General features: G+C 37.8%; 1 protein-coding gene across 1 annotated transcript in view; it reads left to right on the plus strand.

Moving 5' to 3' along the window:
* The first annotated feature begins 8,715 nt into the window (after nt 1–8,715).
* SI (sucrase-isomaltase) overlaps nt 8,716–26,397 on the plus strand; it is a 51,411-nt gene continuing 33,729 nt past the window's right edge. Inside the window, exons 1-14 of the mRNA XM_009558157.2 lie at nt 8,716–8,839; nt 10,507–10,580; nt 14,349–14,469; nt 14,558–14,667; nt 15,354–15,505; nt 18,014–18,185; nt 19,538–19,637; nt 20,225–20,337; nt 21,117–21,242; nt 22,030–22,161; nt 22,339–22,458; nt 23,622–23,735; nt 25,305–25,389; nt 26,000–26,117. Coding sequence (XP_009556452.2) covers nt 8,716–8,839; nt 10,507–10,580; nt 14,349–14,469; nt 14,558–14,667; nt 15,354–15,505; nt 18,014–18,185; nt 19,538–19,637; nt 20,225–20,337; nt 21,117–21,242; nt 22,030–22,161; nt 22,339–22,458; nt 23,622–23,735; nt 25,305–25,389; nt 26,000–26,117 — 1,661 coding nt within the window. The remainder of the gene's footprint in view (nt 8,840–10,506; nt 10,581–14,348; nt 14,470–14,557; nt 14,668–15,353; nt 15,506–18,013; nt 18,186–19,537; nt 19,638–20,224; nt 20,338–21,116; nt 21,243–22,029; nt 22,162–22,338; nt 22,459–23,621; nt 23,736–25,304; nt 25,390–25,999; nt 26,118–26,397) is intronic.

Raw genomic sequence — 26,397 nt, forward strand, 5'->3', positions numbered from 1 at the left:
AAGGGGATTATTTAACATTTCAGAATTTTAATTCTTCATGTAGTAATGTGAACATTACCACTAAGTGCAAGGCTACAGTTCAGCTGTTGCAGTGGAGGAAATGACACGGAAGGTACTATGCTAATGGAGATCATATGCCTTTGAACTTTGAGATTTCCTACACCTTGAAGAAAGAGTTGATCCATACTGCCTGCGTGAGACCTCGTGTCACTTACGCCAACCAGCCAGCCTGCTGAGTGGTTACTGAATTACCATATAGAAACTGAGGTGTAAGAAAATTAGATTGTTGGCATTGGCTTTATTCATATTTTTCAGTTATTATTACAAATATGGAAATATTAAATATTCACCCTTTTTAAAAAAAGCTCCTAAGCCTTTAATCCTTTTGTTTTCTTACAGTGAGCATCTGTTATTTTTATTGGAAAAAAATACAAAGCTGAATAATACGCTAATAAAATGTCTAAATCAGTAAAAAGCTGGCAAGGAACCAGTATGTAATAATGGTGGCTTTGCTTTGTTTCCTGCTCAGTAGCAGCAAGAAACACAGACACGGGCTGGAGGACCATCTGCAGCAAGGACAAGGAAAGTCATAGAAACAGTCAGCAGTCAAGCTTTGACAAAAAATGCAAAGGGTCAAACCAGTGATTTCATTAAGCAGCTACTTTCAGAATTACCTTTTCCACACTCCAAAAGCTAGGAGACAATCTGTCATTTCAGCTTTTGTTCAATAACGACCTGAAAATAATCTAGGTTAGTAATTGTGGATAATGAAATTAGGACTTAATAAGGTGTGTTTCAACTGTTATTTATTAACTGAAATTTCGTGTTGCTTTTAGGTTAATGTCAGCATGGTAGGGCTATAATCCCACCATAAAATGCTTGATATGATTTTTTTATTAGTTTTTCTACTGAAGTGGAGATATAAACCTTCACTTAAAAAGAATAACTAATGTTTGTGGCCTTACTGGTTTCAAAGAGAGTAAAAAATGTGCCGGTGCAACTTCACGTTAAGAAATTGAGAGATATACCCTCATTTTGGTTTGTTTTGTTTCTTTACTTGCATTAGAAAATATATCAGTTGCTATTTTAGATCTGATGTATGACTCAATCCTTGGAGTTGGCAGACTCTTGGGCTTCCTAGTGGTCTGTGCATATGTGTCTTCAAACTGGCACAAGCAGGCAGTCATATAAGTATTTATTTTGTGTTAATGTGCATTTTGACAGCCTAAATACAGACTGGGGTGATTTGGGCTCTGAAATCCAACACTGATTTGCCCGTAGTTGGGTTATTTAACTGTGCTTGCTTTAGTTAAGCACATATGTGAATTTATCAGTTTCTAGAAAGCAAGACATTTAATTGCACATCTTAGAAAATTGCATTAGGTCATAGACCTTGAGATAACAAAGGCTTATAAGTAAAACCTAACAGCTGTTCCCAGCAACGGGAGTATTGAAGAAAAGAACTGAACCCTTGTGATCACTCACCTTTTTATTGAGTAATATATGTGTACAGAATTGAATACTCTATTGGTCAATTTTGGGTCGTCTGTCCTGTCTGTTCTTCCCTGCAGCTACAGCCCTTTCATTTATGGCATTTCCCCAGCTCTTGGATGGCCTTGGTTTCTATAGGAGTAAGTATAAGTAATGGTGGCCTTTCTCCATACCATAAATCTCATTACTTGGTGGTAACTTTAAATGTTAAGCATTATAACTTCTAGAAGCAGACACTGTGTGAAAAACATGTTGTTAACTTTCAGAAAATGAAGGTACTTAGAGGAGTCTTAGTTGAAAATTTAGAGAATTGATTCTGCTTTAGTTCAAATCAGAATACATGGTCGTTTAAGAATTCAGTGCTATTCAAGCCAGAGAGAATGTGCAATGACTTCAGCTAAAAGGCTAAAATACTCTTTTCAAATTAAAGAATTGCTAACCATGCTTCAGCACGGTGTATTTTATTCACTGTTTATGCAAAATAGAGAAATAATGCTGAAAGCACCTAGTTTCCTCTCCAGATGAACTGAAGAATGGGAGAAGTTATGATTTCTGGGGTTTGTTCTAATAGAGTTTCTAAAACATGATCTTTTTGTGCATGAAGAGGAGCTGTGCTCCTATTTTTGAGATTATTTTTTTTTTTCAGTTGAACACTGGAACAAGTCTTCTGTGATTTCAGTGTCAAAGAGGCATATTTGGGAAGGAGTAACATCCATGTGATCTGCTTATTTGATGGTGGAATTTTATCAAGGGTTTCCCAGGAGTTCTCTAAGAACTATGCTGAATATGAACTAGTTTTCTGCTTGTGTGCATCTGCTTCATTAGTTTGCCAACATGTCCTGAAATTCTTGGGAGAAAATTCATCACCAGTATAAACCCACTTACGGCAGTAGAGTTACAGCAGGAACAGACTGAGTCTCCTGCCAACAACCTGTTCAGTTGTATCAGGTAGAATCTGAGACTCTCACCAAAATGTTGATTTGACCCAATTATTTAACTTTTGCCCAATTTTTGCGACATATTTTTGTCTCAGAAGTAATAAGTTTTTACTTAATGTTTGCAGGGTCTGTAATGTTCAGATATACATACATATATTTAGATATAAACTGTACTACAACTGTGTCCATATTGCCAGGGAGGGACTGTCCACATGCCTGGGAGAGGAGCCTGAGTGCAGGGGAGCCATGAGATGCTCCTACCAGAGGGGACCGGCACCTCAACTCGCAGACCCCAAGGCATTTTTTCAGCAGGGCATAGCAACCAGAAACTAAGGGGCTGTAAGGCTCCCTGACATAAGTGCAGTGACTCCTTGGAGAAGCTGGACCTTCTTTGCTTCTCTAGGTAAAAAGTTCTGTATGCCACTAATCAAACCATAATTCACTTATATGTCACTCTGAGGTCACATTATGTTTCCTTGAGGCCCTGCAATAATCTATTCACACCAAAGTAATGCAAGTCTATTCAGATCTGAACTCTGTAAGCTGTTAAAGCGGAATCTTATCACAGCTGTCACTGAAGCTTTCCCATCATTGCCTGATCTTGTCTCAGGTTGTCTTGGTAAGACTATTACACTGCTTTCACACAATGCCTTTCATCTAAAGACTTCAGAAGCATTCACAGAACTATTTTCATCTTCACTATCTGTATGGAAAAATCAAGAAGCAAGTGGATGATGAGTGCATGATGATTGGCAGCTGACAGTCAGTTAATAAGTAGCTGATCTGGGAGTGGAGCACAGACCTATGGCTCTTTGCACTGAACTTATGCTCAGTACACAGGAAGATGATAAAGGCTGATATCTCCTTCTCTTAAAGGAACAGGGGCTGCATCTAGTATTTCAGAGAAGGAGACCTCAGTTGGCAGCTGCCTTGCCATGTGCAGAAGGTAAATCAAGATAATTTCTTTTTCCCAGGCTTGAGGGATGAATCTTCCCAACTGCTGTCTCTAAGAACTGCTCAGACTTCTTCCTTCCTTGATTAAGACCGTAGTGGAGAGCTCCCCATTTGTTGAACTGTGATTGCAGAATGGTTTCAGCCATGCAAACATTGAATGTGGGAAGTACAGGAGTGTGGTTCTGTTGGATCTGTGATAGATGTCCTTCCATGCTGGTTAATGATTATGTTCGTGACTGAGCTGGTATTCTGCAAACCACTTCTTGTAGGAATTAAGGGCTCCAAACTGTAACTTAAAGTAAGTTCAATACCAAAACAGTGAAAACCCAAATCTTATGAAACCGTAGAAAAAGCATAAGTTATTTCTTTTTCCTTGAATGTTCCTTGGCTGAAAACTCAATTATTAGTACAACCACCAGGGACCTAAAGTTTTTTTCGACTTGCATGTAATTTAATTAAAACGGAACTCTTAAAACTGAGAGATAAATGCCACTTTTTAAATCACTACCTTTTTAACAGTACTCAATTTCCTACCTTGTTTTCCTACACTATTCTCTACAGTGTAGCCTGTATTCCTGTGCTTCTAGTAATTCTGCTTCACCAACTGTCAGAAATTTATCGGCTCTTAATTCCTGGAAACCAAAGCAGGACGCAGCAGAGACCATGCTGTTCCATCTCTTAATCTAATAGAGTTCTTGGTTGTCTTTATGGTCTCTTGGCGTCCCTGAATGAAGAGCCTTCACCATACCTGCTTCTTGGAGTTCAATATCACATCTTGACCTGAAAGACCTGTTGTTGTTATCCTTTGTAGACTAATGAAAATACATTTGGTTAGGAAACCTGCTGGTTAACCCTTTTGTAGGACCTTTTTGTTCAGTGCTTTTATACTCTCCAGTTGAATAGAAAGTGTTTCTAGGTGATTGATAGCAGAAGTTTGTAGCACTGTGAATTCAGGAAAGCACTTAAGCAAATGGTTATATTGATGGCAGGGTGATTGCAGGCGTGTTTAAATGAAACACAAGGCCACGGGCTTTGCTGGACTGAGTGCTTTACTGGAACAATTAAGTGGATATAAACCTTGGAAAACTGATGTACATCAAAGCAAGCCCCCAGGACTCTGAAAGCATTGATACCTTCATAATCCGCATGAAAACATTATTTCTTAATATATGCTCATAAAGCAGCATATTAACTATGTTGAGAAGGGAGTTAGAATTACATTTCCGGAGCTTACTTACGTAGCCTTGCATTATGTTACAATGAAATGGAGAGTGCGAGACAACTAAATAACAGGTTGCATTTCAAAAACAGAGTTACTGAGGGTGGTAGCATTGATTTGTGAACAGATGGGTGGTTACAGGAGAGACCCAGTGCTCTGTACGTATGATTGATTTTCTTTCTTTTAAGTGCTGACTAAGGAGAAGAGAACCATCCCCTTTGTGCTCAGAGAGGACAATCTCATTTCTGCACTTCACAGTGGGAGGTGAGATGTTCAGGAAACTGAATACATTTGTCAACGGTTCAAAAAATAGAAGTGGCACTTCTCAGCCATTTCTATACTACTGAAACATAACTTAAATACTGTAACAGTATGATCTGAAAGTTTTCCTTTGGAAAATAAAGTTATGTTAAGAGTCTATCTATCTGTTGTGAGAAAAAGGCAAAACCCAGTTACTTAATTAAAGTTTCATATTACGTTTATGATTAAAGCTTCTTCCATTTAAACTCTTTTCCATGTTATTTTTTCATCTTTTCCTTCTGCTTTTGACATTTATTGTTAGTATGACCATGAAATTGTTTACATTAATATTAAAATTAATACTTTATAGTTCATTCCTAAAAACATTTTTATGATCTTAAGTTCATTTCTCTTTTGCAACTGTTTTAATAGCTCTTTTCCTCATTTTGGAACATTTAATGACCTCTTGTGGTTCTTAAACCAGAAATGATTGACAAAGAATATCAGGGTTCCATAGAGGTTTTAGTAACAGTATGCAAGGTGATTTGTGTACCTAGTAAAGATATGCAAAATAAAGACAAGAAAAATGTTTATTTATGCAATATGGATAAGTTTATTGGTATTGTATTGCTGCATTTCTCTCATTTGCAGAGTGTGATGCATTATGTAGAACCAAAATATTATTAATTAACCAGTTACTCCTTGGCTGCAATAATCACAGTAACTGTGTTTAGTCCAAAGAGTTTCTGTAATCTGCCTGTAATTATGTATATACTTGCTATTGGTAGATGGGTTAGCAAACAGCGTAGTGAACTGATAACAGCATAGGATAAAGCATTGGTTTTGATGTTGTACTTTGCAATCAAGAGCAGCTAATGAAGGAAGCAGATGGGCTTTAAGGTATGTCATTCCTTCTATTGCATCCTAGTTTCTGGAGACCTTTACCATACTGCTGATTACACATCACACGACATTACTTAGATTTATAAATTATAAAGCCTTATTTCAAAAGCCTCGTGTCCTGGGAGAGGCTATGAGAAGAAAAGAACTGAAATGCAACTTTACAGTGGTGGGATGCCTGATGGCATGAACTTTAATAAAATTCTAGTTTTCAGGAAAATGAATGTTACTTTTTAGGACTCCTAATCAACATATATTCAAGCAGTGTTAAAGGGAACTCAGGAGGGGATCTACTGGAGTAACACTTCCTCATTGTAAAGAACCAGTCTTTAAGATGTATACTTTTCAATATACAGCGTAGTTTTACTGTTTACGTACAATATTCTCTGGGGCAGTAACAATTAATGTAATGTTAAAAATGGCTGCAAATTTTTATATTACTGGAGAAAAGATGAATTGCACTGCGTTATTCATATCAGCTTCTTTATTACTAAAAAGCCATTATTTATCTAAGTACTAGCTTTACTCTTCTGGGGACTGATGATAGGCCAGTATTGTCTTTAATCGTCGTTCATTTCTGTGTCTGTGGCATTTCCATGAATAGGGGTGCAGATAGGGTGATGGATTATACTGGGAAGAAATGTGAGGCAAGAATATACAATAGATTTACATTATTATTTCACAAAAAACCCTCTCCTTATAAAATATTTTTCATTCCTTTGGTTAGTCACTAAAACATGAAAGTGTTTTGCTATGTCAATGCAATGCAAATGTATTCCCACACATTCTTACTTTAAGTAAAACGAGCAAATTTCTCTGTATTTAAGACTGGTTTATATGGTTAAATGTTCTTAAACAAATGTAAAATGTAGTAGCTGCTTGGCAATATCTATTGATCTGGATGTTGGAGACTAGTTTTAATTAATTCTTTTGCTGGTGCGCATTTAAACGTTAATAGTGCGGCGTTGTTCTTTGCACGGGGCTGATCAGCTGGCTCTGCAGCCAGCACAGCCCTTTTGGCAAGCCTGTCTTCACTGTGCCTCACAAAAAGAAAGAAATACTGAGAAAAAGATTACTTTTACACAACATTTAAAGGCACTGAATCCATTGACATATACACCCTCATTTCAGCTGCGATTTCAAAAGCTATCCGTGTTTCATGGGCTTATACGTGTGATATATTCTTCCACGTTATAAATAAGTAACTTGCCCTGTTACCTGTGTCTTGATTTTCCCATGTGTCGTAAACATGCAGTCAGAGCTCAGCAGAGGTTTTTGTCCAATACATTTTTAGCAAACTACAGTCCTTCTTTATAAAACAGGATCTAGTTTGTGTTTGTACTAAAGAAGAAAAGAAAACTCAAAGAAAAAAAAACAGAAAAGAAAGGGGAGGGGGGAAGAGGATTTGGGTTGTTTTCTGTTTCAGTAGTTTCAGTAACATGTGAGAAACTCCGTAGTTAATCTCAGGAGAGAATTGTTCTTTGCTTGTTCATTAAGTGGTGAAAGGAAGAAAATTCTCAGTGATTGCCCACTAGTGTAATAATCTGTGCGGTGTGAATTATCCTGAAAAATCACAGAATGGTAGGTGTTGGAAGGGATCTCTGGAGATTATCCGGTCCAAATCCTCCACTAAAGCAGGCTCACCTAGAGCAGGTTGTACAGGAGTGTGTCCAGGCAGGGTCTGAATATCTCCAGAGAAGAAGACTCCACAGCTCTTTGGCAGCCTGTTCCAGTGCTCTGTCACCCTCATAGTAAAGAAGTTTTTCCTCGTGTTCAGGTGAAACTTTCCTGTGTTCCAGTTTGTACCCATTGCCCCTTGTCCTGTCACTGGGCACTAGTGAAGAATATGGCCCTATCTTCCTGACACCCACCCTTTAGATATTTATAAGTAATTATGAAGTCTTCACTCAGTCTTCTCGTCTCCAGGCTAAAACAGACTCAGGTCTCTCAGCCTTTCCTCGTAAGAGAGATGCTCCAGTCCCTTAATCAACTCTGTGGCCCTCTACTCTCTCCAGTAGTTCCTTGTCTTTCTTGAGCTGAGAAACACAGAGCTGAACGTGGTATTCCATATGAGGCCTTGCTAAGGCTGAGTGGAGATGTATCCTAGGGTACCATTGGCCTTCTTGGCTATGAGGGCACATTGCTGGCTCGTGGTTAGCTTGTTGACCAGCAGAATTCCAACAGATCAACCCCTAACATGTACTGGTGCAGGGCGTTGGCCCTCCTCTAGGTACAGGACTCTGCCCTTGCCTTCATTGACCTTCATTAGGTTCTTGTCCATCCAACTCTTCAGCCTGTCCAGGTCTTCCTGAATAGCAGCATGGCCGTCAGGTGCATCAGCCACTCCTCTCAGTTTCATATCATCAGCAAACTTGCTGATGGTGCTCTCTGTCTCCTCATCCAGGTCATTGATGAATATGCTGAACAAAACTGGGCCCAGTACTGACCCCTAGGGAACACCACTAGCTACAGGCTTCTAGCTAGGCTCTGCACTGATGACGACCCTCTGAGCTATGCAATGCAGTCAGTTCTCAACGAATTTCACTGTTTGCTCATCTAGCCTAGGCTTCCTAATCTTTCCTGTGAATATGTCATGGGACACAATATCAAAAGACTTGCTGAAGCTGAGGTAGAAAATGTCTACTGCTCTCGCTTCATCTACCCAGCCAGTCATGCCATCATAGAAGGGTTGGCCAAGTATGATTTCTCCCTGATGAACCCAGGTTGGCCACTCCTTCAAACCACTTTTTCCTCCAGATGTTTGGACATCCAGAATGAGCTGTTCCATCACCCGCGAGACATTGCACATGGTCCTTGAAGATCATGTTATTTAAACCCTGGGATTAGAGGATATGGTTTAAAACTTGAATCATCGATGAATTTTGCTAACTTATTAAATTAGTAGTGTAATTTATAGTTTTTGAAGCTCTTACTTCTGTTTTCCTTATCTCAATGGTGTTTCTCTGACTCTAGATGGGCAAGAGGAAGTTCAGTGGGCTGGAAGTAACCCTAATTGTCCTCTTCTGCCTGGTGGTGATTATAGCCTGTGTCTTCATCGGGCTTTTAGCATCAGGTGAATCTGGAGTCAAACCTACAGGTAAGTACTTCCCATTGCTCTGTTCCTACGGCAGCAAAATCCCTGAGTGGGAACTGCTGTTCTCTGCCTGCTGAAACTGTTGTGAATGCCGCAGAGCTTCTGGAACATTGGCATCATTTCTGTCCCTGTTTCATTCAGACTTTTCAAGAACATGGATGTTCAATTGAAAAAATGGGAAAAAGTAAACACACAAAAACACAAGCATTTCTCTGTTGTCCTTTGCAAAATCAATGTTTTTACTGTGGCTCTCAGCATTACTGTTATAATTTTCTTTTAAACCAAAGATGACAGATGATTGTTCCTACAGATAACATGAATAATGTTTTCTGTTATAAACACAAGGAATAAACAGCATGTCTAGGGATTTGTGGCCATAAAAACTCTTTTTATCCCTTCCGCCAAAGACTGATTTTTAGTCTGTTTATTTTACATGATTCCAGTACTTTTTAAGATAATAAAGAAAACACTTAAAAAAAAAAAAATGATCTGGGAGCAGACATAGTGTTGAATAAAAAGCCTGAAAACATAAAAACCTGTATTGGTACATTAGTAACCACTTGTCTTACGGGGATGTGACAGGGCACTCTGCTTTACATACAGTTCCATTTTGTCTGAGGAATCCTATTTGCACGTAGTGATTGAAATAAAAAAGCTTAGAGGTGCAAATGGCAGTAAAATAAAAATAATTGCTAGTACACAGCAAATATCATGGTGTTTTAGTTAAGCTGCCCATACAGATTAATATCTCTGTATTTTCTGCCTGTTTCAGTCAGAACATGTGCATGAATTGAGCAAAAGCTACAAATGCATGTACTGCAAACAGGCAAATCTGTGTATTTTGTGTGATCTCAGCGTAAGACAAGATTTCTGCACTTTGTAGCTCTCATTCTGAATACAAACAGCTTCCAAAATATATGTAAAGTAACTTTCACTGTTGGAAGAAACTGGAAGCGATGATCAGGTTCTGTTTTGTCATTTAAAGCTGTTAAGAAGTCACCTTAAATTTGGTCCAACAAACCTGAAATCTAATGAGGCATCTTAATGGAGCTCTAAGGTGCTTTTACATGATGTTCTAATTCAAGGTCCTATAGAAGAACAGTGTCTCAGGAGAAGGAGCACCAATGAAAGCAGAGGCAAAGTACTATTTAAGAAAAAGAGAAGTCCTTCCAATTGTAATTTTTCTTGTATTTTCACAAAAAGTAACACATATTGAGTTACAGGACTTACTGAAAAATAGATTAATATATATCTTAAGAAATAAAATTATAACTGTTGCCCATATGTTCAAAAACTTTAAAGTATATTTGTCCTACCTTTATGCAAAATAGTTGTGTGCAGTTTTTCAAAGCTAAAACTAAATAACACTATCAATCACTTATACTCATTTGAATCTATATGAACACCCTGGAGGGGTTCCAGGCCAGGTTGGATGGACCTTGAACAGCCTGATCCAGTGGGAGGTGTCCCTGCCCATGGTAGGGGGGTTGGAACTGGATGATCTTTAAGGTCCCTTCCAACCCAAATTATTCTATGATTCTATAAAGATTAGATTTTCAAGATGGTGAGAAAAGAGCCAGCAGAGGCAGTTACTGAGTTAACAGGTAATCACGTTGTTTCTACATTTTTTGAAATCCTCATAATAACTCATTGATTTATTTCCCTAACAGAATTTTCACCAGTATGTCCGAACATACCAATAGCGGAGAGAATTGACTGCATCCCGGATCAAGTAGCTACAAAGGTCTGAAAACGTTCTAGAAAAGATTAGAAAATAGCCTCATGCTTAGTTATAAAAATTTAACTGGTCTCTACTGTATCAGGTTTTTTCTTAACCTTTTTTTTTTAATCTGTGATGGCTTGAACAATTTGCAGGGAAGTGTAACTCTTGTAGAACCCATTGACAGAAGGTCTGATTTTTATAGTCAATGTAACAGTTTGCTGTCAAAGCTTGAAGACCGCTGTCAACGTACTCCCCAGCAGTTTGGTTTTGGGATAGTTGCAAACAAAATTAGTCAGACATGAAGCAGCTAAAAAACCCTCACTCTTTATTTTTAGCAGCTTTGCCTGAAGAGTTTCTTTTTGGCTGATGGTCAAGTACTAGCTTTTATAGTGGTCAGGAAAAGCAGGTGAAGATGCACTTTATCCAGATGCTCAGGACTTTTATACAGTTTCCTTTCAGAACTGATTTGAATCTCAGTGTCTTCGTTTCTTGCTTGTGGTGTCTCTCATCTAGGAAGGCACAGAGTTTAGAAATTACGTTTTGGATTATGAATCTATGAATGAAGATTCCCAGTTAAAAGTATCATCTTATGTTTTTGCACTGCTCTCGTATTCAGAGACTTTTTGCAGTGGCTAATCTTGAAAGGCTGCTATTATTATTACTATTATTATTATTATCATCATCATTATTTTTAATCTTTATAATGGTTGTTCTCATTTTCTGATGGAAGCTAGCAGATCTAGCTGGCATCATTCTGTGGTTTAGGGGGCCAGCTTAGGAGAAAAAATAGTGAACATATTATGATGTGTGATGCTAATGTCATTCACAGAGGTATGAAAAAATGATTAACTCTCTGTCTTGCGCTCTGAGGAAATTCCCAGTCTAATTCCAGAAATGACAGTTGTTAGAGCTTCTGTCATGCTGTGAGTTTTGTTATGATATATAGTTCAATAAAGTCCTGCAAGCAAACAGGTTAGTAAAGCTTAAATGACTGTTTGTTCCTCTGCTCTTTCAGTTCCTTTACCCTGGCAAGAGCAAGAACACCATGGTAGGAGCAGCCATGCAGATCATTTTAATCCTGAAGTACCTCTTTTGAACCAGTCACCCCACATTAAGTGCTGCACTCATCATGCAGTTACCTGCATAACTCTTTTGTAGTGGTTTCTATTAGTAGCTTTCAGAATAAACAGCAGCTGGGAAAATTAGAATTTGCATAAGCTCCTATAGCAGGGTAGTGTCTGTCCTGATCTCTTTGTTCATGGAAGATGTCCTAGATGAAGCAAGAAAGTGAGAGGCTTGCAGAGGATAGAAATATGGAAAGCAAATATATATTTATTAACGGATCACAGGATTGATAAAGATAGATATGCTGAAAGAAAGTAGATATTTATTAACTATTCACTGCTGTGGAAAATTGCCATGAAGTTTGACTGGGCAAGAAGAATGCACTAGTCAAAAATGAACTACCATACGCAGAGCTGTTATAGTCCATTATGGACTGACACCTCTGAAAGCTTGGGGGAAAGGTGTATTATTTGGATTCTTTTTGTTTGTGTGGTTCTTCCACAAAATATCCTGCTGACAGAGGTTTGTTTGGGTGCACATAAGGGAAACATTTTAGTTCAGCACATAGAAAATCTTTTAATCCTTGGTGCTCAGGTCAATATTCAGAAGCCACCTCATACTGTACCCCAGCATAAACTGTTTCCTTGTATACAGGATTATTTCTAATTAAGTTTCGACTTTCTTGTTGGCTTTATTGGCTATTGGTATCTATTATACTGGGTTTATAGCTCAGAGGCTGTGATCAGCTCACGTCTTTATTTACACTAAATGATAGCTTTTATAACAGCTTCTGCACTGTCTTTGAATGAACTCTGCTCCTTTCCCTGTGTCAGGCGTAACCAATCTTATGCTTCTGTGTTTACTTTTTTATGTAGCAAGTTCAATGTGCCATGAAAATACAGAGCTATAACTTTCAAATCCACTAGAATAAGATCTAGCTTAGAAGAATATCACTGGACTGTAAAATAACAGCTGAAAATAGTCAACAAGTATTTTTGAGAAGTAGCTGGGAAAAAAGAAAAACATGCTTATGAAGTTAGGAACACTGATGCTTGAACTACCTTTAGGAAAATCTGTTGTTCAAGCTATTCTGCTTTGCATGGGATAGTCACTGATCTAGAAAGGGGTAAGAGGATGGAGGTAGCAATGCTGTTCGTATGTATTTAGGATATTTCCTTGTGTATGAAGGAAATTAGGTAAATGAAGTAAGGGAGCAAAGCTATGATCTGTGCAGTATTGGAGGGGATTGGCGCTTGTTCTCATTTATTCTGAAATAGTTTATAAAAAGGGAAATCGGGAACTCTCGTGGTGGGAGTTAGAGATGTGGAAAGTGAGGCTGGGTTTTTCACAACCTTAGAAAGAACATTGATTTGTGGATGGATGTGGGTGAAAACGAGTCACTACATCTCTCCTCCAACCATGTTTTTGCTTGAAATCTGATGAAAATGACACCATACGTGCTTTCTGATGTGATGAGTCCATGTCAGAGACACAAACACTCCACTGTTTGTTGAATGTGGGGTTTGTCTTGGGTGGTTTTGCAGTAATTTCTGTGCTCTGTGAAATCACTACTGAATAAATGCACTAAGACTTCCCAAGCCAATAGCTCCATGAACTCTCTCTGTGCTTTGTTTCAGCCCTTGCGTGATTTTTGAGTTCGAGCTGGGTTATCTTTAGTCTCTTCAGAGACTGAGAAAATCATTTTACCTGTGCTGACCAGGCTGAGCTCTATAATCCAAATCAAGTGCCAGCAAGGGCAGCATCAATAAAGGTTTTGAACCATCTCCACCTGTGTCAAGCTGCAGAATATTTTAAATAAGCATGGCACAAACAACAAAAACATTTGGCTTCACTCAGATGAAGGCAGAAACAGTTTCTCTCAGCAAGGAGGTGGAGGGAAAGGTCTTAAAGATCTGCATGTTCAGTTTGGATAACTGAGATCGCTTATGGACAATGCCCTTTACCCTTACTTGAAGCTTGTCATATCACTACTGTCCTTTGTCCTAAGTTGAGGATTTAACATGAGAAAATGTAACTTAGTGATGTTTGATGACCCAAATCTTATCTTCAGACATAAAAGTTGTGCAAACAGTGTGTGGACAAGTTAATTTCTAACAGTAAAGCAAAGGTACTGTAGCTTAATGGACCACTGAAAGGTAGTGCAAAGGTTGGTGCCACTACACTGAGATATATGCTTTAAACAGTGGGTTTACTTGTTTGTATTTCTTGGAAGAAAAAGGTGATTTTTTTCAAATTGATGTTCTGCAGAAGCAATCTTAATATTTCTGATGCTGGAAAATTATATCAATATGTAGATATTATACATGAGTATCAATTACACATACGTAGATGTTTAATAAAGAGATCTCTACCATATGTTAAGCCAATTATAACTTTTAATGCCTCTCCAAGTGTGTGACTTCTGGTCAGATTATAATGCATCTACCACAGCTCAAATTCTTCAATAAAGCTTTTTAAATGTTCATTTTACCAGTGGATCTTGTGGTTTAAAGAATGTACGTTTAATAAACACGTTTCTACTCTGAATCCAGTAAAAAACTTATTTCTGTGTAGTATATTCTGGCCATTGAATTCACCTAATAGATTTTCAGAGAAGGAGTTGATCCCATTACAGATATTACTAAGGTTCCTGATGTTTGGCTTAAAATATGCTTTACGTCCCTTTTAACTGTTTAATTTGTACCCCTCGTATCCTTGAATCAGAGCACCTGCCAACTACGTGGCTGCTGCTGGAGTCCCCAGAGTGATGTCAGTGTGCCCTGGTGTTTTTTCTCTTCAAACTATGGGTACAAAGTGGATGGGTCGGTACGATCAACTCGGGCAGGTAAGATGGAGGCTGAGCTCCCCAGTTTATACAGGTGCCAATATCCAGTCCAAGACAATAACATTACAATATGTGTTTTTTTCCCAAGGATTTGAGACTACGCTAAAAAGGCTGCCATCACCTTCCCTCTTTGGAAATGATATCAACACTGTCCTCCTCACAGGAGAATATCAGACACCAAATCGTTTCCATTTCAAGGTTAATTTTTTTTCTATGCTGTTTTAAGGTTCACGTTCTGTGGAGGATTTTAGACTGGCTGTTATAGTATATTGAATTTAGGAGGGCTGGATTCATCCCTCTGATGCAGTTTCATGTCTCCCACTGAAGTGCTTGGCTCCTCCTTTCTTCGTCCTCTCTGCAGTTGTAATCTATCAGGTTAACAAGAGTTTAGTGTGGTGGGATCTGCATGAGAAATTACTGAGATCTTTGAAAAGCTCTGTTTTTACACTATCTACCTTTTTCCTCATCAAAGGAAAATTTGAGGGAGGAATGTATTTACTTACTTTTTATTTATGGCCTGGCCATCTCTGTCAGTCATTTTGACAGATAATATTAACTCTTCCAATGATTTCTGTTTTCTATGGAAAACTCACAGTCCATACCCTAAATGTGGGGTATCGATGGGTTCTGGGGTTGAACAGGACTTCTTCTGTGGAAGATCTTCCTCTTGTAGTGGATTCCTGCTGAACCAGGGAAACACAGGGTTAAGTATTATGATGAAAATGGCTGAGAATGAGTGATGAAAGTTAGAAGTGAATAACAATTAAGGCAGAACAGACTACAATGGAGTGGAAATATCCTAAGTTAGAACTATATGTTAATGCTGGAAAACGTTTGAATTGGGCATTAAAGACCTAACAATTCTGTTGTTTAAATATGTGCAGATCACTGATCCTACAACGCGAAGATTTGAAGTTCCTCACGAGCATGTGCGTTCTTTCACTGGACAAGCAGCCTCCAATCTAAACTACAAGGTGGATGTGAAGCAGAACCCATTTGGCATTGTGGTGACCAGAGTAAGCAACAGCAGAGTGCTGTAAGTAACATTGCTGTTCTTTCTGAATAACACGGATGTCTGGTTTTTTCTGAAAGCCTGTGTTGCCACACAACATATGTACATCCAAGATGCCACATTTGAAGTGCCCTATTGGACATTAAATCTACTTCTCCTCTTCTTTTGACTCATGGATGTTCTGCAAAGACTCTTGCAAGGCCTTTGGAAACAAATTCTGTGATAGGGAGAGCTCTGTCTAAAAGGTTCTGAGCCTCGCTCACCATTGTCTTTCCCCGAGTACTAGGGAAATCTTTACAGCTATTTGTTCCATCTGTTTGGAGAATTTTTATTCTCTGAAGGACTGCTTTGCCAGTACTTTAAATCACATGGGAACACTCTTCACTGTATCTTTTATTTTATTTGTCACAATCATGCTGAAGCTCTGAATCACCAAAACCAGGCTGCCATTTAGACATCTTTAGACCCGTAGCAAGCCACTGGGAAGCTGTTTATGTAATACTGTAAGTGAAATCTTTGACGTACTTGTATGTTGAATGCTTTCATCCCATTTAGGGTCTAAAATTAAAGAAAGAAATCACCTCTACAATCCTAAAGGCATGTCTTTAAGACTCATTACAGGGGCGGAAGTGTCAGGATGAACATGCTTATTAAGTCAGGCCAAGAATGATTACCTGTCAGAGTGGTAGGCCAGTTGGATTATCAACACTTCCAGTTTAATTAATTAGCAATTACTTTTGTGCTCTTATTAATATTGTTTTCTTGCTCAGAGTCCTCCATAATGATTGATTTGCAATCACAGGAAGCATAAAAGATGGACGTTGTATTCAGTTGTGCATGACTGATTAAAGGCGTATGTGGAGGGGGAGTAAGAAACCCAGTCCAATGGAACCAGGCTGAAACAGTGCTCTGGAAGATTGTCTATATTTTCCTTAGGCTTTTGTATATTGAATAAAAGTGTTTGCATTTTATGTTTCTAAAGAAAAAAAATTACAATGGTGCCTGAGTCTGAGTATCCCAAAGAAAACTGCTGTTGTCATGGGATAAGGGCAGTCCCTCAGATATAGATCCTTGATCAACTTCTTTACACAAGATGAGTGCCTTCTCCCAACCCTGAAACAATCAGAGAGAAAGTTCTTTGGAATAGTGGGGACCTATGTGTTGTTGCTGTTTATTACAAAAGTTCTAATTATCCCGACAGTTATAATGCCTATGACTTTCCATCGTCAGTTGTTCCACTTGGAACCACAAAAACATTAGAGTTCTGATAGACCAATTACAATCATCATTTGCAAAACAACCTGAAAGTCTGGCATACTTAAATAAGTTATACAAACTTTCTTCTCCAAAAATACCCAGTACCAGTACAGTTTGTGAGCGGATGGGCAAGATAATCATTGGAATCATTAAAAGTAGATAGAAATACATCAGGTGAGAATTTGACCTATGAATCCTCTCTAAAGAATTAATATTTTTAACTTTAAGAAAAGAAGCACAAAAATGTAATATAAACAGATTAAAACTGCAGCAAGCCCAGACTCTCTTGCTTTTGTCTCTTGTTTGTGTAGTGTTTATAGTGGCTAGTGCACTATTCATTTAATAATTGAAGGTCTTCTTTAGGCGTAAAAAAATTTACAGATAATGACATTTTCATAGTCAGTATCTGTAATAAATGTAGTTATAGCATATTAATACCTCTGAATTGATAAAGTCCCTTAAAATTAATGTGACTGTGTTTGCATAAAGCCAAGAGACAGTTGTGTTTCTCTCCCCCACATAAATATTTTGACTGTTAAATGTCACAAAGATCGGAAGAAAATACAGTTGTAAAAAGTGTTTCTAATTAAAATGACAGTAGTAGATAAAATCATATTCCTTTGAAATCATGTATGATGTGAATACCCATTGAGGTATTTTGCCATCTCAAATTAAGTCTTTTTCTCTGCTTTCAAGGAAAGACTGTATTTCTGCAGATCCCCATGTGCCTTTGGTTTAATGAAGCTGAAGATAACCTTCAAATCTGAGGATCAGTTCCATTCCAATTGCTCTCTGCTTTAAATCTGGTTTAGCTCTAAGACCAAAATTGCAGGGTTCTTGTCACATAATAAAAAATGAGCACATTTTGGTGCTCTGTGGGTACCCACCTGGCTGCAGAAAAGATCCCTGACTATGGTTCCCTCCATCCATTGGGAGTGAGGAGGCCTAAAATGCCTAATGAAGTCTTTTTGGCACCCTAGGAGACCGCAGGCAGGGTCATAAACTGAACCTTTGCAAGGGATCACATTGTCATTTTAATCTGCACTCATCTATGCATGGCTTATTTGAAAGCTTGCGTTTAGCCATGGTTTGCTTTGCCCTGTGGTCAGGGGCAAGCAATAGCTGCAGTTGATTTGCAAAATCTGATGGAGTAGATTATTTCTCTGAGTGGAGACCTGAACCTGCTATCCAGCTCTATCTAAAAGGAGTAGAAAGAAGTACTCCGTTAACTCTTGTTAAAATATTTTTTGTTGTTGTTTTTAACATTTTCATCAGGTTTGATACTACCATAGGACCACTGCAGTACGCCGATCAGTTTTTGCAGCTGTCGATCAAACTCCCTAGCAGCAACATTTATGGTGTGGGAGAGCACGTGCATAAGCAGTACCGGCATGATGTTAACTGGAAAACCTGGCCCATCTTCAGCAGGGATATTGGCCCCTCTGGAGTAAGGACTGGTTTTATTACATTCCATTCTTTGCAGATGACTTGTGGAATTTAAGCCTGTTATGCAGTAGACACATTAATAATGTCCATTGAGTTTTTCCCCACTAACTCGTCAGGCACTGCACGTTACTACTAAAAGCTCAATGGGACTGACAGAAGTTCCCTGAGGAATAGCTTTTTAAAAATATTTTTAATTTTGTGTTGATGTGCAGTTGAAAACTGCTTGATAAACATTAGTATATGAGAGCCTTCTGTTTCTACTGATAAAGAAAAGAAATAGCAATATGTGCTATTGCAGCGCTGTGCACAGCATTCAGTCCAGATGACACGTGTGTGTTCAGCCAACATCCTGGTAGCTTGGAAAATGATGGAAGCATTCCCTTTAACAGCTGTGTCTTTACAAGATTAAATACACCTGTTAGCTATTCTTTGTTCCTATAGTTTGTATGGCTGTTTCTGTTTGTAAGAATTTCCGGTTTTCAATAACTGTAAGACTATTTGTCACAATTACACCAGTTTCATAAAGCAACAAACCATATAATTTACTTTGAGTGAGCACTTCAGTGTTTTGCAGGTTTGGGTTTTTTTTCCTGTTTCACTAACAGAAACTATAGGGTAAGACATAATACATAATAAATAATAATTTGGAATTTGTACCCCTTACCTGGAGGCATTTTTCACTATTTTTTCAGCTTTGAGGTTTCTACCTGAATGGCTCTATTGAGTAAAATCATTATGTTAAACTAACAGTGAACAGAATCCAGTTAGGCTAATTTCAAATTGCTCAAGTTTATTTCTTGTTAACTTAGATTCTAAGTTTTCTTTTGCAGGAAATAAGCTCAAATATTACAACAGTTGTTAAAAATTCTAAGTTTGTTTTGCTAATAATAACAGGAAAAAAATTAAAAAGGAAATGAAAAAGAAGCAAGGAACTCTCGTTTCTGTAGATTAGGCAGAAAAATTATTATCTGGCAGGATTAATAGAATTAGAGATGAGATGTAAAATTCAATCTATGGTGAAAGGTGATGGTAGCACCTTTCAATTTCTATTGTTCACTTCAAATAGTATTTCCCAGAAATGGTGCCTCAATATATACAGACTTGCCTGAAGATCCATCATATTTGCTTGCTTGTGTTATCTGTAGGTTTTGGGAGACTTTTGTTTTAATGGAAAATGTTCTCCTATGGGAGAAGAATGCAAGGAAAGAAAATACAGAACGTAGGGAAGTGTCAGGATTTTTATTTTTGGGTTATTTTGTATATTTTGAGAAGTTCTATGTGGGGATCTGTTTGGAAATATCCCAGTCCAGTTATTGATTTTAATCAGCTTACTTTTCCTTTTTATCCTTTAAGGAAATGCATAACTTATACGGAGTTCAAACTTTCTTCCTGTGTTTAGAAGACAGCAGTGGAGCCTCCTTTGGTGTTTTCCTAATGAATAGCAATGCCATGGGTAAGAAAGCTTTCTCTGTAGTCCTGAGCATTGCAATTAAGTACCTTCTTATTTGATCTATGGAACTGGGATCAAAACTGTAGTGTTTAGCTTAAGTGATATAAGCAATAAGTAGCACACTAGAAACATGAAGATTGTGCTCGAAACCTGAGGGTCGGAAACCTATTCGAAGCCTGTGCGGCTCTGTGCTGATGTTCAGGACACTGGAATTGGAGCCTACATTTAGAGTGAGTAGTACTTGAAAGTAAATACCCTTTAGTCTTTTCAGGTAAGCATGAATGTATGCATGCTTTATAGAGCTCTTCACATCTCTTCAGTCTGGAAAGTTGTACTAAAAATTTAAAGATTAAAGGTTAAGCTATCGGATTTCTTCTAATTCTTTTCCCTGTAAGATGTACAGTAATGGATATACTGGCATTTACAAGAGTCATCTGAATATATTTCAGTGCAAGTTCAATTAATTGATTTGGATTTCTTAGGTATTTTTGTTTCGTGGGTTTTATTTTCCTAATCGTCAGATAGAAAATTACAAAGTTGTTTTAGAATTATGGTATTCAGAATTGTTCTTATGCACTCTTGTTTGGCAGAGTTTGTGCTGCAGCCTGCTCCAGCAGTGACCTACAGAACCATTGGTGGGATCCTTGATTTTTATGTCTTCTTGGGGGATACTCCAGAGCAAGTAGTCCAGGAATACCTGAAGGTACTTTTGACTAGAGAGACTATGCATCTGAAAATTTTTAAAAGTGCCTGAGGTTTTTTTAGGTGGTTTTTTTTTTCCCCACCACTTTATATGACAGCATGTCTTCACTAGGTTATCTATTAACTCAAAATATGACTCAGTATATATTTAACTAAGAATAGCTCTTCATACATCCCAAATGTGGCTGCTGTCATTAGTAATGACTGACTGGGGTTGAGCTGGGGTGTAGATGTTTTTAGGTGGCCTTTTATAGGCATCTGAAACTTAGGCACTAATTTTTCTGGAGACCATGCAGCAGTTGGAGGCCCAAAAAGTTTGTAGCTGCTAAATCAGTGAGCCTCTATAGCCTGACTGATTTACACAGTGGTAACTGGAGCTGGAGATGGTCTACATGGAAAAATTTATGCTTTCTTGCTGGTGCTTACTCTTGTTGAAACTCTTGCTCATATGGCAATATTATAGGGTAGATAAATATGCTTACGGGAATGTCACAATTTTATGGTCATAAGATATCACTGATATCTCTGTAGTTCTTGAGATCCACTTGACTTTCAGTGTCATCTTAAACAATGGGTGTTGGCCTAAAACATTTTTATTTCTTAAAAGGAAAAAAAGAATCACAGAAAAGTATTGTATTTGGGAGTGGGCTGCTCATTTCTCACACTCCAGGTTATATTATTCAGATAGCTTGTAGGAGGATGAATCTGGGGAAACGCGCACCAAAGTGACACGTGCAGTGTCCACTGACAGTGCCTGGGATTTTTGCTCTCAACTTACAGTTCGTGGGACTGCCAGCATTGCCCTCCTACTGGAGCCTGGGCTTCCAGCTCAGCCGATGGAATTATGGGTCTTTGGATGAGGTGAAGACAGTTGTGGAGAGGAACAGGGCGATTGGACTCCCTTATGTGAGTATGGGGTTTGAGGAGGGCAGCAACTCCATAAAGGCAGAGATTTGAAGGAGAAATGATCTAGAGATCCTGACCATGATGTGTTCCACATCAGGTTCATTTCTTTTCAATTTAAATTAGTAAATTTCTAATGTATATTCTTCTGGGTTTTACACTTTGTTATTTTAGACCCATTATCAGAATGTGGGATATGGAGTTTAATTACAGTAAGTTATATTAGACAAATTTACTGTAATACTTTTTCAATTATACTTTACAACAATATCCTCTTATCTTCACATATTACCTAATCCATAGATCTTTCTTTTTAATTGTCCAGTGGGCAATTATGGAGTCATATATTCTTGTTAATTGACAGCCAAAAGTAAAGTACAATTGACTTTTAATATTAGATTTCAGATTAAATTAGCCCAATGGCATAAATAGAATAAAAATACCGTAATGTTAAGCCTAGACTTGAAGAAGAAATATTTGGATTTAAGGGGATAGCTCTTGAAATCAGACAACTGCAATGAAAATAGCCACATGTCCAGCAGCTGTTAGAAAGGATGATAATATACTCATTCATGCAGGTTTTTTTAGGCACAGAAGATGTATCAATACCATTAATTAGGGCTGTAAGGATGAGATAAGATGTGCAGTGTTTGCAAGCAGGCCTGACAACATTCTTTCTACCAGGCTGCGGCAAATTCACTATAGGACAAATGGGAAATTGTATTGGACTAATGAGCAAAACCTTTAGATATCACTTATCATGTTAAAGCTGAACTCCCTTCCCTGTCAGGATGCTCAGATTACCGATATTGACTATATGGAAGAAAAGAAAGATTTTACTTATGACAAAGTGAAGTTTCAAGATCTCCCTAATTTTGCAACTTATATGCATGAGTATGGACAAAGATATATTATCATCTTGGTAAGCATTTAGCTATTTCTTTTTCCCTTGTTAATATTACTATTATAACTTTATTATTTTATCTTTCTTTATTTTATGTAATTACTGCATTTATTGCCTGACATTCTAATAGTCTATAATAATTAATGAAGTGTATCCTGGGTTGTTCTTAATTTCTGTTTTCTAATTTTTCTTTAGGATCCTGCTATTAGCACACAAAATCTAGTTGATGGTAGTCCATATGAAAGCTACGTCAGGGGAGAGAGCAAGAAAGTCTGGGTTAATGAATCAGGTGGAGCAACAGCATTAATCGGGGAGGTAATCACATTTTTGTGGATTTGAACTTGGTCTCTTGACATGTTATACCTTTATTTAGGTCAGAGGGCTCCTTTTAAATTCTCATTTTCGAAGTTACTTTTTTCAGTAAAATTTCCTGACAGTAAGAACCAAATTTATAAAGTCTCATTTAAGATATGATACTGCCCAACCTAATCAACTAAGGTAGATTGAAAGCTCAAAGGACATCAGCCAGCGCCTATTTACTTTCAGTAGTGACTGAAGAGCCAGCTCTCACGTTATCCTTTTAATTTCTAATTTTAGCTTCTATTGGGATTTTTTTCTGTTGTGTGTTGTCCCTCGTATGACTTAGAAGAAAAGTAACTTAAAGCTCCAAAATTAAGAAACTCTTACTCTTTCTGCCTTCTTTCTGCATGCAAACTGTTGTCACTACTAGTTTGTCATTCAAAAGTCTTCATCAAAACACTGTGTTACCACTATCCTTGATGGATAACCGTGGAGGTCCTGGTGGACAACAGGCTGGATGTCAGTCAGCAGTTTGCTACTGCAGCAACAAAAGCAAATCAGATCCTGAGCTTCATGTGCAGGGACATTACTAGCAGAGACAGAGATGCAATCATCCCACTGTACTTAGAGCTTCTCAGGTTGCAGCTGGAGTACTGCGTCCCATTCTGGTCCCCATGATTCGAAAAATATGCAGACAGACTGGCGATGATCCAAAGGAGGGCCATGAGGATGATCAAAGGGCTGGAGAAACTGCTCAGTTACTGACTGAAGGAGTTAGGTCTTCTCTCCCTGGAGAAGGGAAGGCCCAGGGAGACTTTGTCACAGTATTCCAGTAACTAAAGGGCAGCTATGAAGAGAATAGAGGCTCTTTTTTTCACAAGGAGCCACATGGAGAATATGAGGAGCAATGGGTACAAGTTGCCCTGGAAATTTTTTTATAGTGAGAACAACCGTTCACTGGAAACCATCTCTGCGGATGTGGTAGTTTCCATTACTGGAGGTTTTCAAGATGCAGTTGGACACGGTGCTATGTAGAATCATATAGTTTATCTTTCCTGTGAAAGGTGGGACCACGTGATCTTTCAAGATCCCTTCCAACCTGGGCTGTTCTATGATTCTAAGAACTCTCTTTAATATCCTTAACAGTTTAATTAATTATTTCCCTTTTAATACTGCAGGTGTGGCCTGGGGAGGCTGTTTTCCCAGACTTCACTAATCCTGAATGCACTAGCTGGTGGGTGGAAGAATGCAAACTGTTCTATAATACTGTGCCATACGATGGGATATGGATTGTAAGTAATTCAGAGCTTTAATTTTTTTTTTGTTTTAGTTTTAAAAATAAGTAAGAATAGATGTTTATCAAATCCAATTTGCATTTTTGCAATTTACTATTACTAACCTGAAATCCATGCAGAATGTGTATGTCTTCTGGTGTTGAATTTGGCATTCAAATTTGAAGATTAAATTTTAAATTTTTAATCATTAATTGTGGCATTTATATGATCAGTATGCTGGTTTTCGGATATACAGTGACAATTTAAAATGCTTCAATTGATGAACCTTTGCTTAAGGCAAATGCTAGCACACTTCTGTACTCAGAATGACAATATTTAGGTACCTGGTCAGTGAAGGTGCACTGAAGAGATCCTGAATACAGATTATAATACATATAACCTATGTGTCTATGCTCAAAGTAGCTCATGGGATTTCTGGTTAGTTTATCTGCAATTGCTCTTCTAGATGAGGATTTGGAAAAAAACAGCCTCCCTAGACAGGTTCTTCCACAAAAGGACTAAGATAGAGTCTGTGACCGTGGATTTTAGGTAGAGATCATGGAACTGAGATGACTGTAAGAACCATTTTGACTGACCAGATTAGTTTTCCAAAGGAATATCCTGTAATAAAACTTCTCAAAGTGGATGCCCGGAGGAAATCCATTCACTTCTCAGTGTCTTTCTTGGCGCCTTCATCTCTTTATTCTTCTTGTATTTTTCCTACTTTCTTTTAGTCAAAAATAAATACATATTTTGAAACAAAATGAGAATCTACTGAATATTTTGCCCTTTTTTTAAAGCTGTAGCAATTTAACTTGTTTAACAATTTCAACCTGTACGATGACAAAATACAGTAATTCAGCTGCCATGTGGTAGAGTGAGTTTTTCTCACTTACTATTGCTGATTTTTCAGTTCCATTAACCTAAGTTACAAAGTGTAAGACCGCACAACTCTCTTACATAGAGCAAATAATTTGAGTGAAGCAAGCTGGCCCCTGGACTACAGTGTCCCTATGATGAATTTGCTGTCTTCTTCCATGCGTGTTTTCCTGCAGCACATTCAGGAATACACATAGAAATACACTTACAACACTGCCAAGTAAAATATTCACGGAAAGAGACAGCAAAGTTTGGAAGTATAATGGCTTGTAAAGTATTATAAAGGAGATGTTTAAGAATATCTAGTCACCTTGTGTATTTTGACAGAAAGTCAAAATGTACCCTTGCTGGTTCTGGATTTCTCTCCAAACACGCGTTCCCTACCAAAGATGATTCCTTGAGAAGTGTGTGGAGTTGGTCATAGGTAGGGACCACGTATACTTGAGTACCTCTTGCAGTTTTTTCATTGGAGGGATAAGGTACAGTTTGTCTGACATGATGCTCACCTGCATATACAAGTCTGTCCAACACTGACATATTAATACAGATATGGACCAGATCAGTATCTGAGTTGTATAATTCTTGCCTAATTGTATCATCCTAGTTCTAAATAATTATTCCCTGAAGAGTGAGAGAGTAGAACTTAAGACATTATTAGGAAAATGTACTTGAGGAAACTTTATCACATTCTCCATCTTATGTTTTCAGGATATGAATGAAGTATCCAATTTCGTTAAAGGCTCAATAAAAGGTTGTGAACAGAATGACTTAAACTATCCTCCTTTCACTCCCAGTAAGTCCCTCTCTTTTAACCAGTAAACAGAATACCAAACCCTTTATGAATTACTATGCAATTAGCTACAAGGATGTGAAATTATTTTACTGCAGTTCTCCCATGTGGGCTTTGAGCAGTACTATTGATAGATAATATTGGTATACTTTGGCCTTTGTCAAGGGTGTGGTTTATATAACTGGCTTTTTTCCTATTTCAGATTATTACTGAATGCTGCCGTTACCTTAATTATGTCTGATAAGATAATGAAGTTTCACTATCAGTACTTTTCAAGATGTATGCAGAACTACGACAGAGTTCATAGTTTGTATTAAGTAGGTTTAAGTAAACATTGCCAAGGTGTTGGCATGTAATGATTCAGACATTTACAATGTAGTTCTCAATTATTCATTGCATGGGAGCAAAGCTTAAGAGTAGAAAAGGTCACAGAGCAAAGATGAACTGAACCAGCAGCCAAGAGCAACATTTTTGTTTTGTAGGAGTAATACTGATCTTAGTGCAAACATTAAAGAGAAAGCAGGGCTTGAATGTCATGAATGTGCATTTAAAGAAAAGATTGGAAGTAGTCAGAATTAAAATGTGTGTTAATATTTGTATTCCTCTTTTGAAGGAATTCTTGATAAGCTCATGTTTTCCAAGACACTTTGTATGGATGCAGAGCAGATCTGGGGGAAACATTATGATGTTCACAGTCTTTATGGATATTCCATGGCCATATCGACGCTGAAGTAAGGAGTGCATCCTAAAATCTTTACAAAAATATTTCAGAACAGTACAAGGCCTGCATTCTGCAAAGCTTCTGAAGGACCTCAATTCCTGGAAAATAATGTATCATATTTAAGGCAGTGAATCAGAGGCAAAATCTTCTTACTAACGTTGGTAATGAAAACCACACACTGGTTGTGGAAGCTGTGCAGAAAGACTATTTAAAATTGATGTCTTGAAATTTGTTAAGACACTGAGTTAACTGTAAAGGAGTCCACATCCCTGGAATGAATAATTATTGTA

Source organism: Cuculus canorus, chromosome 9 (assembly GCF_017976375.1).
Source record: "Cuculus canorus isolate bCucCan1 chromosome 9, bCucCan1.pri, whole genome shotgun sequence".
In the NCBI taxonomy this organism is placed as follows: Eukaryota; Metazoa; Chordata; class Aves; order Cuculiformes; family Cuculidae; genus Cuculus; species Cuculus canorus.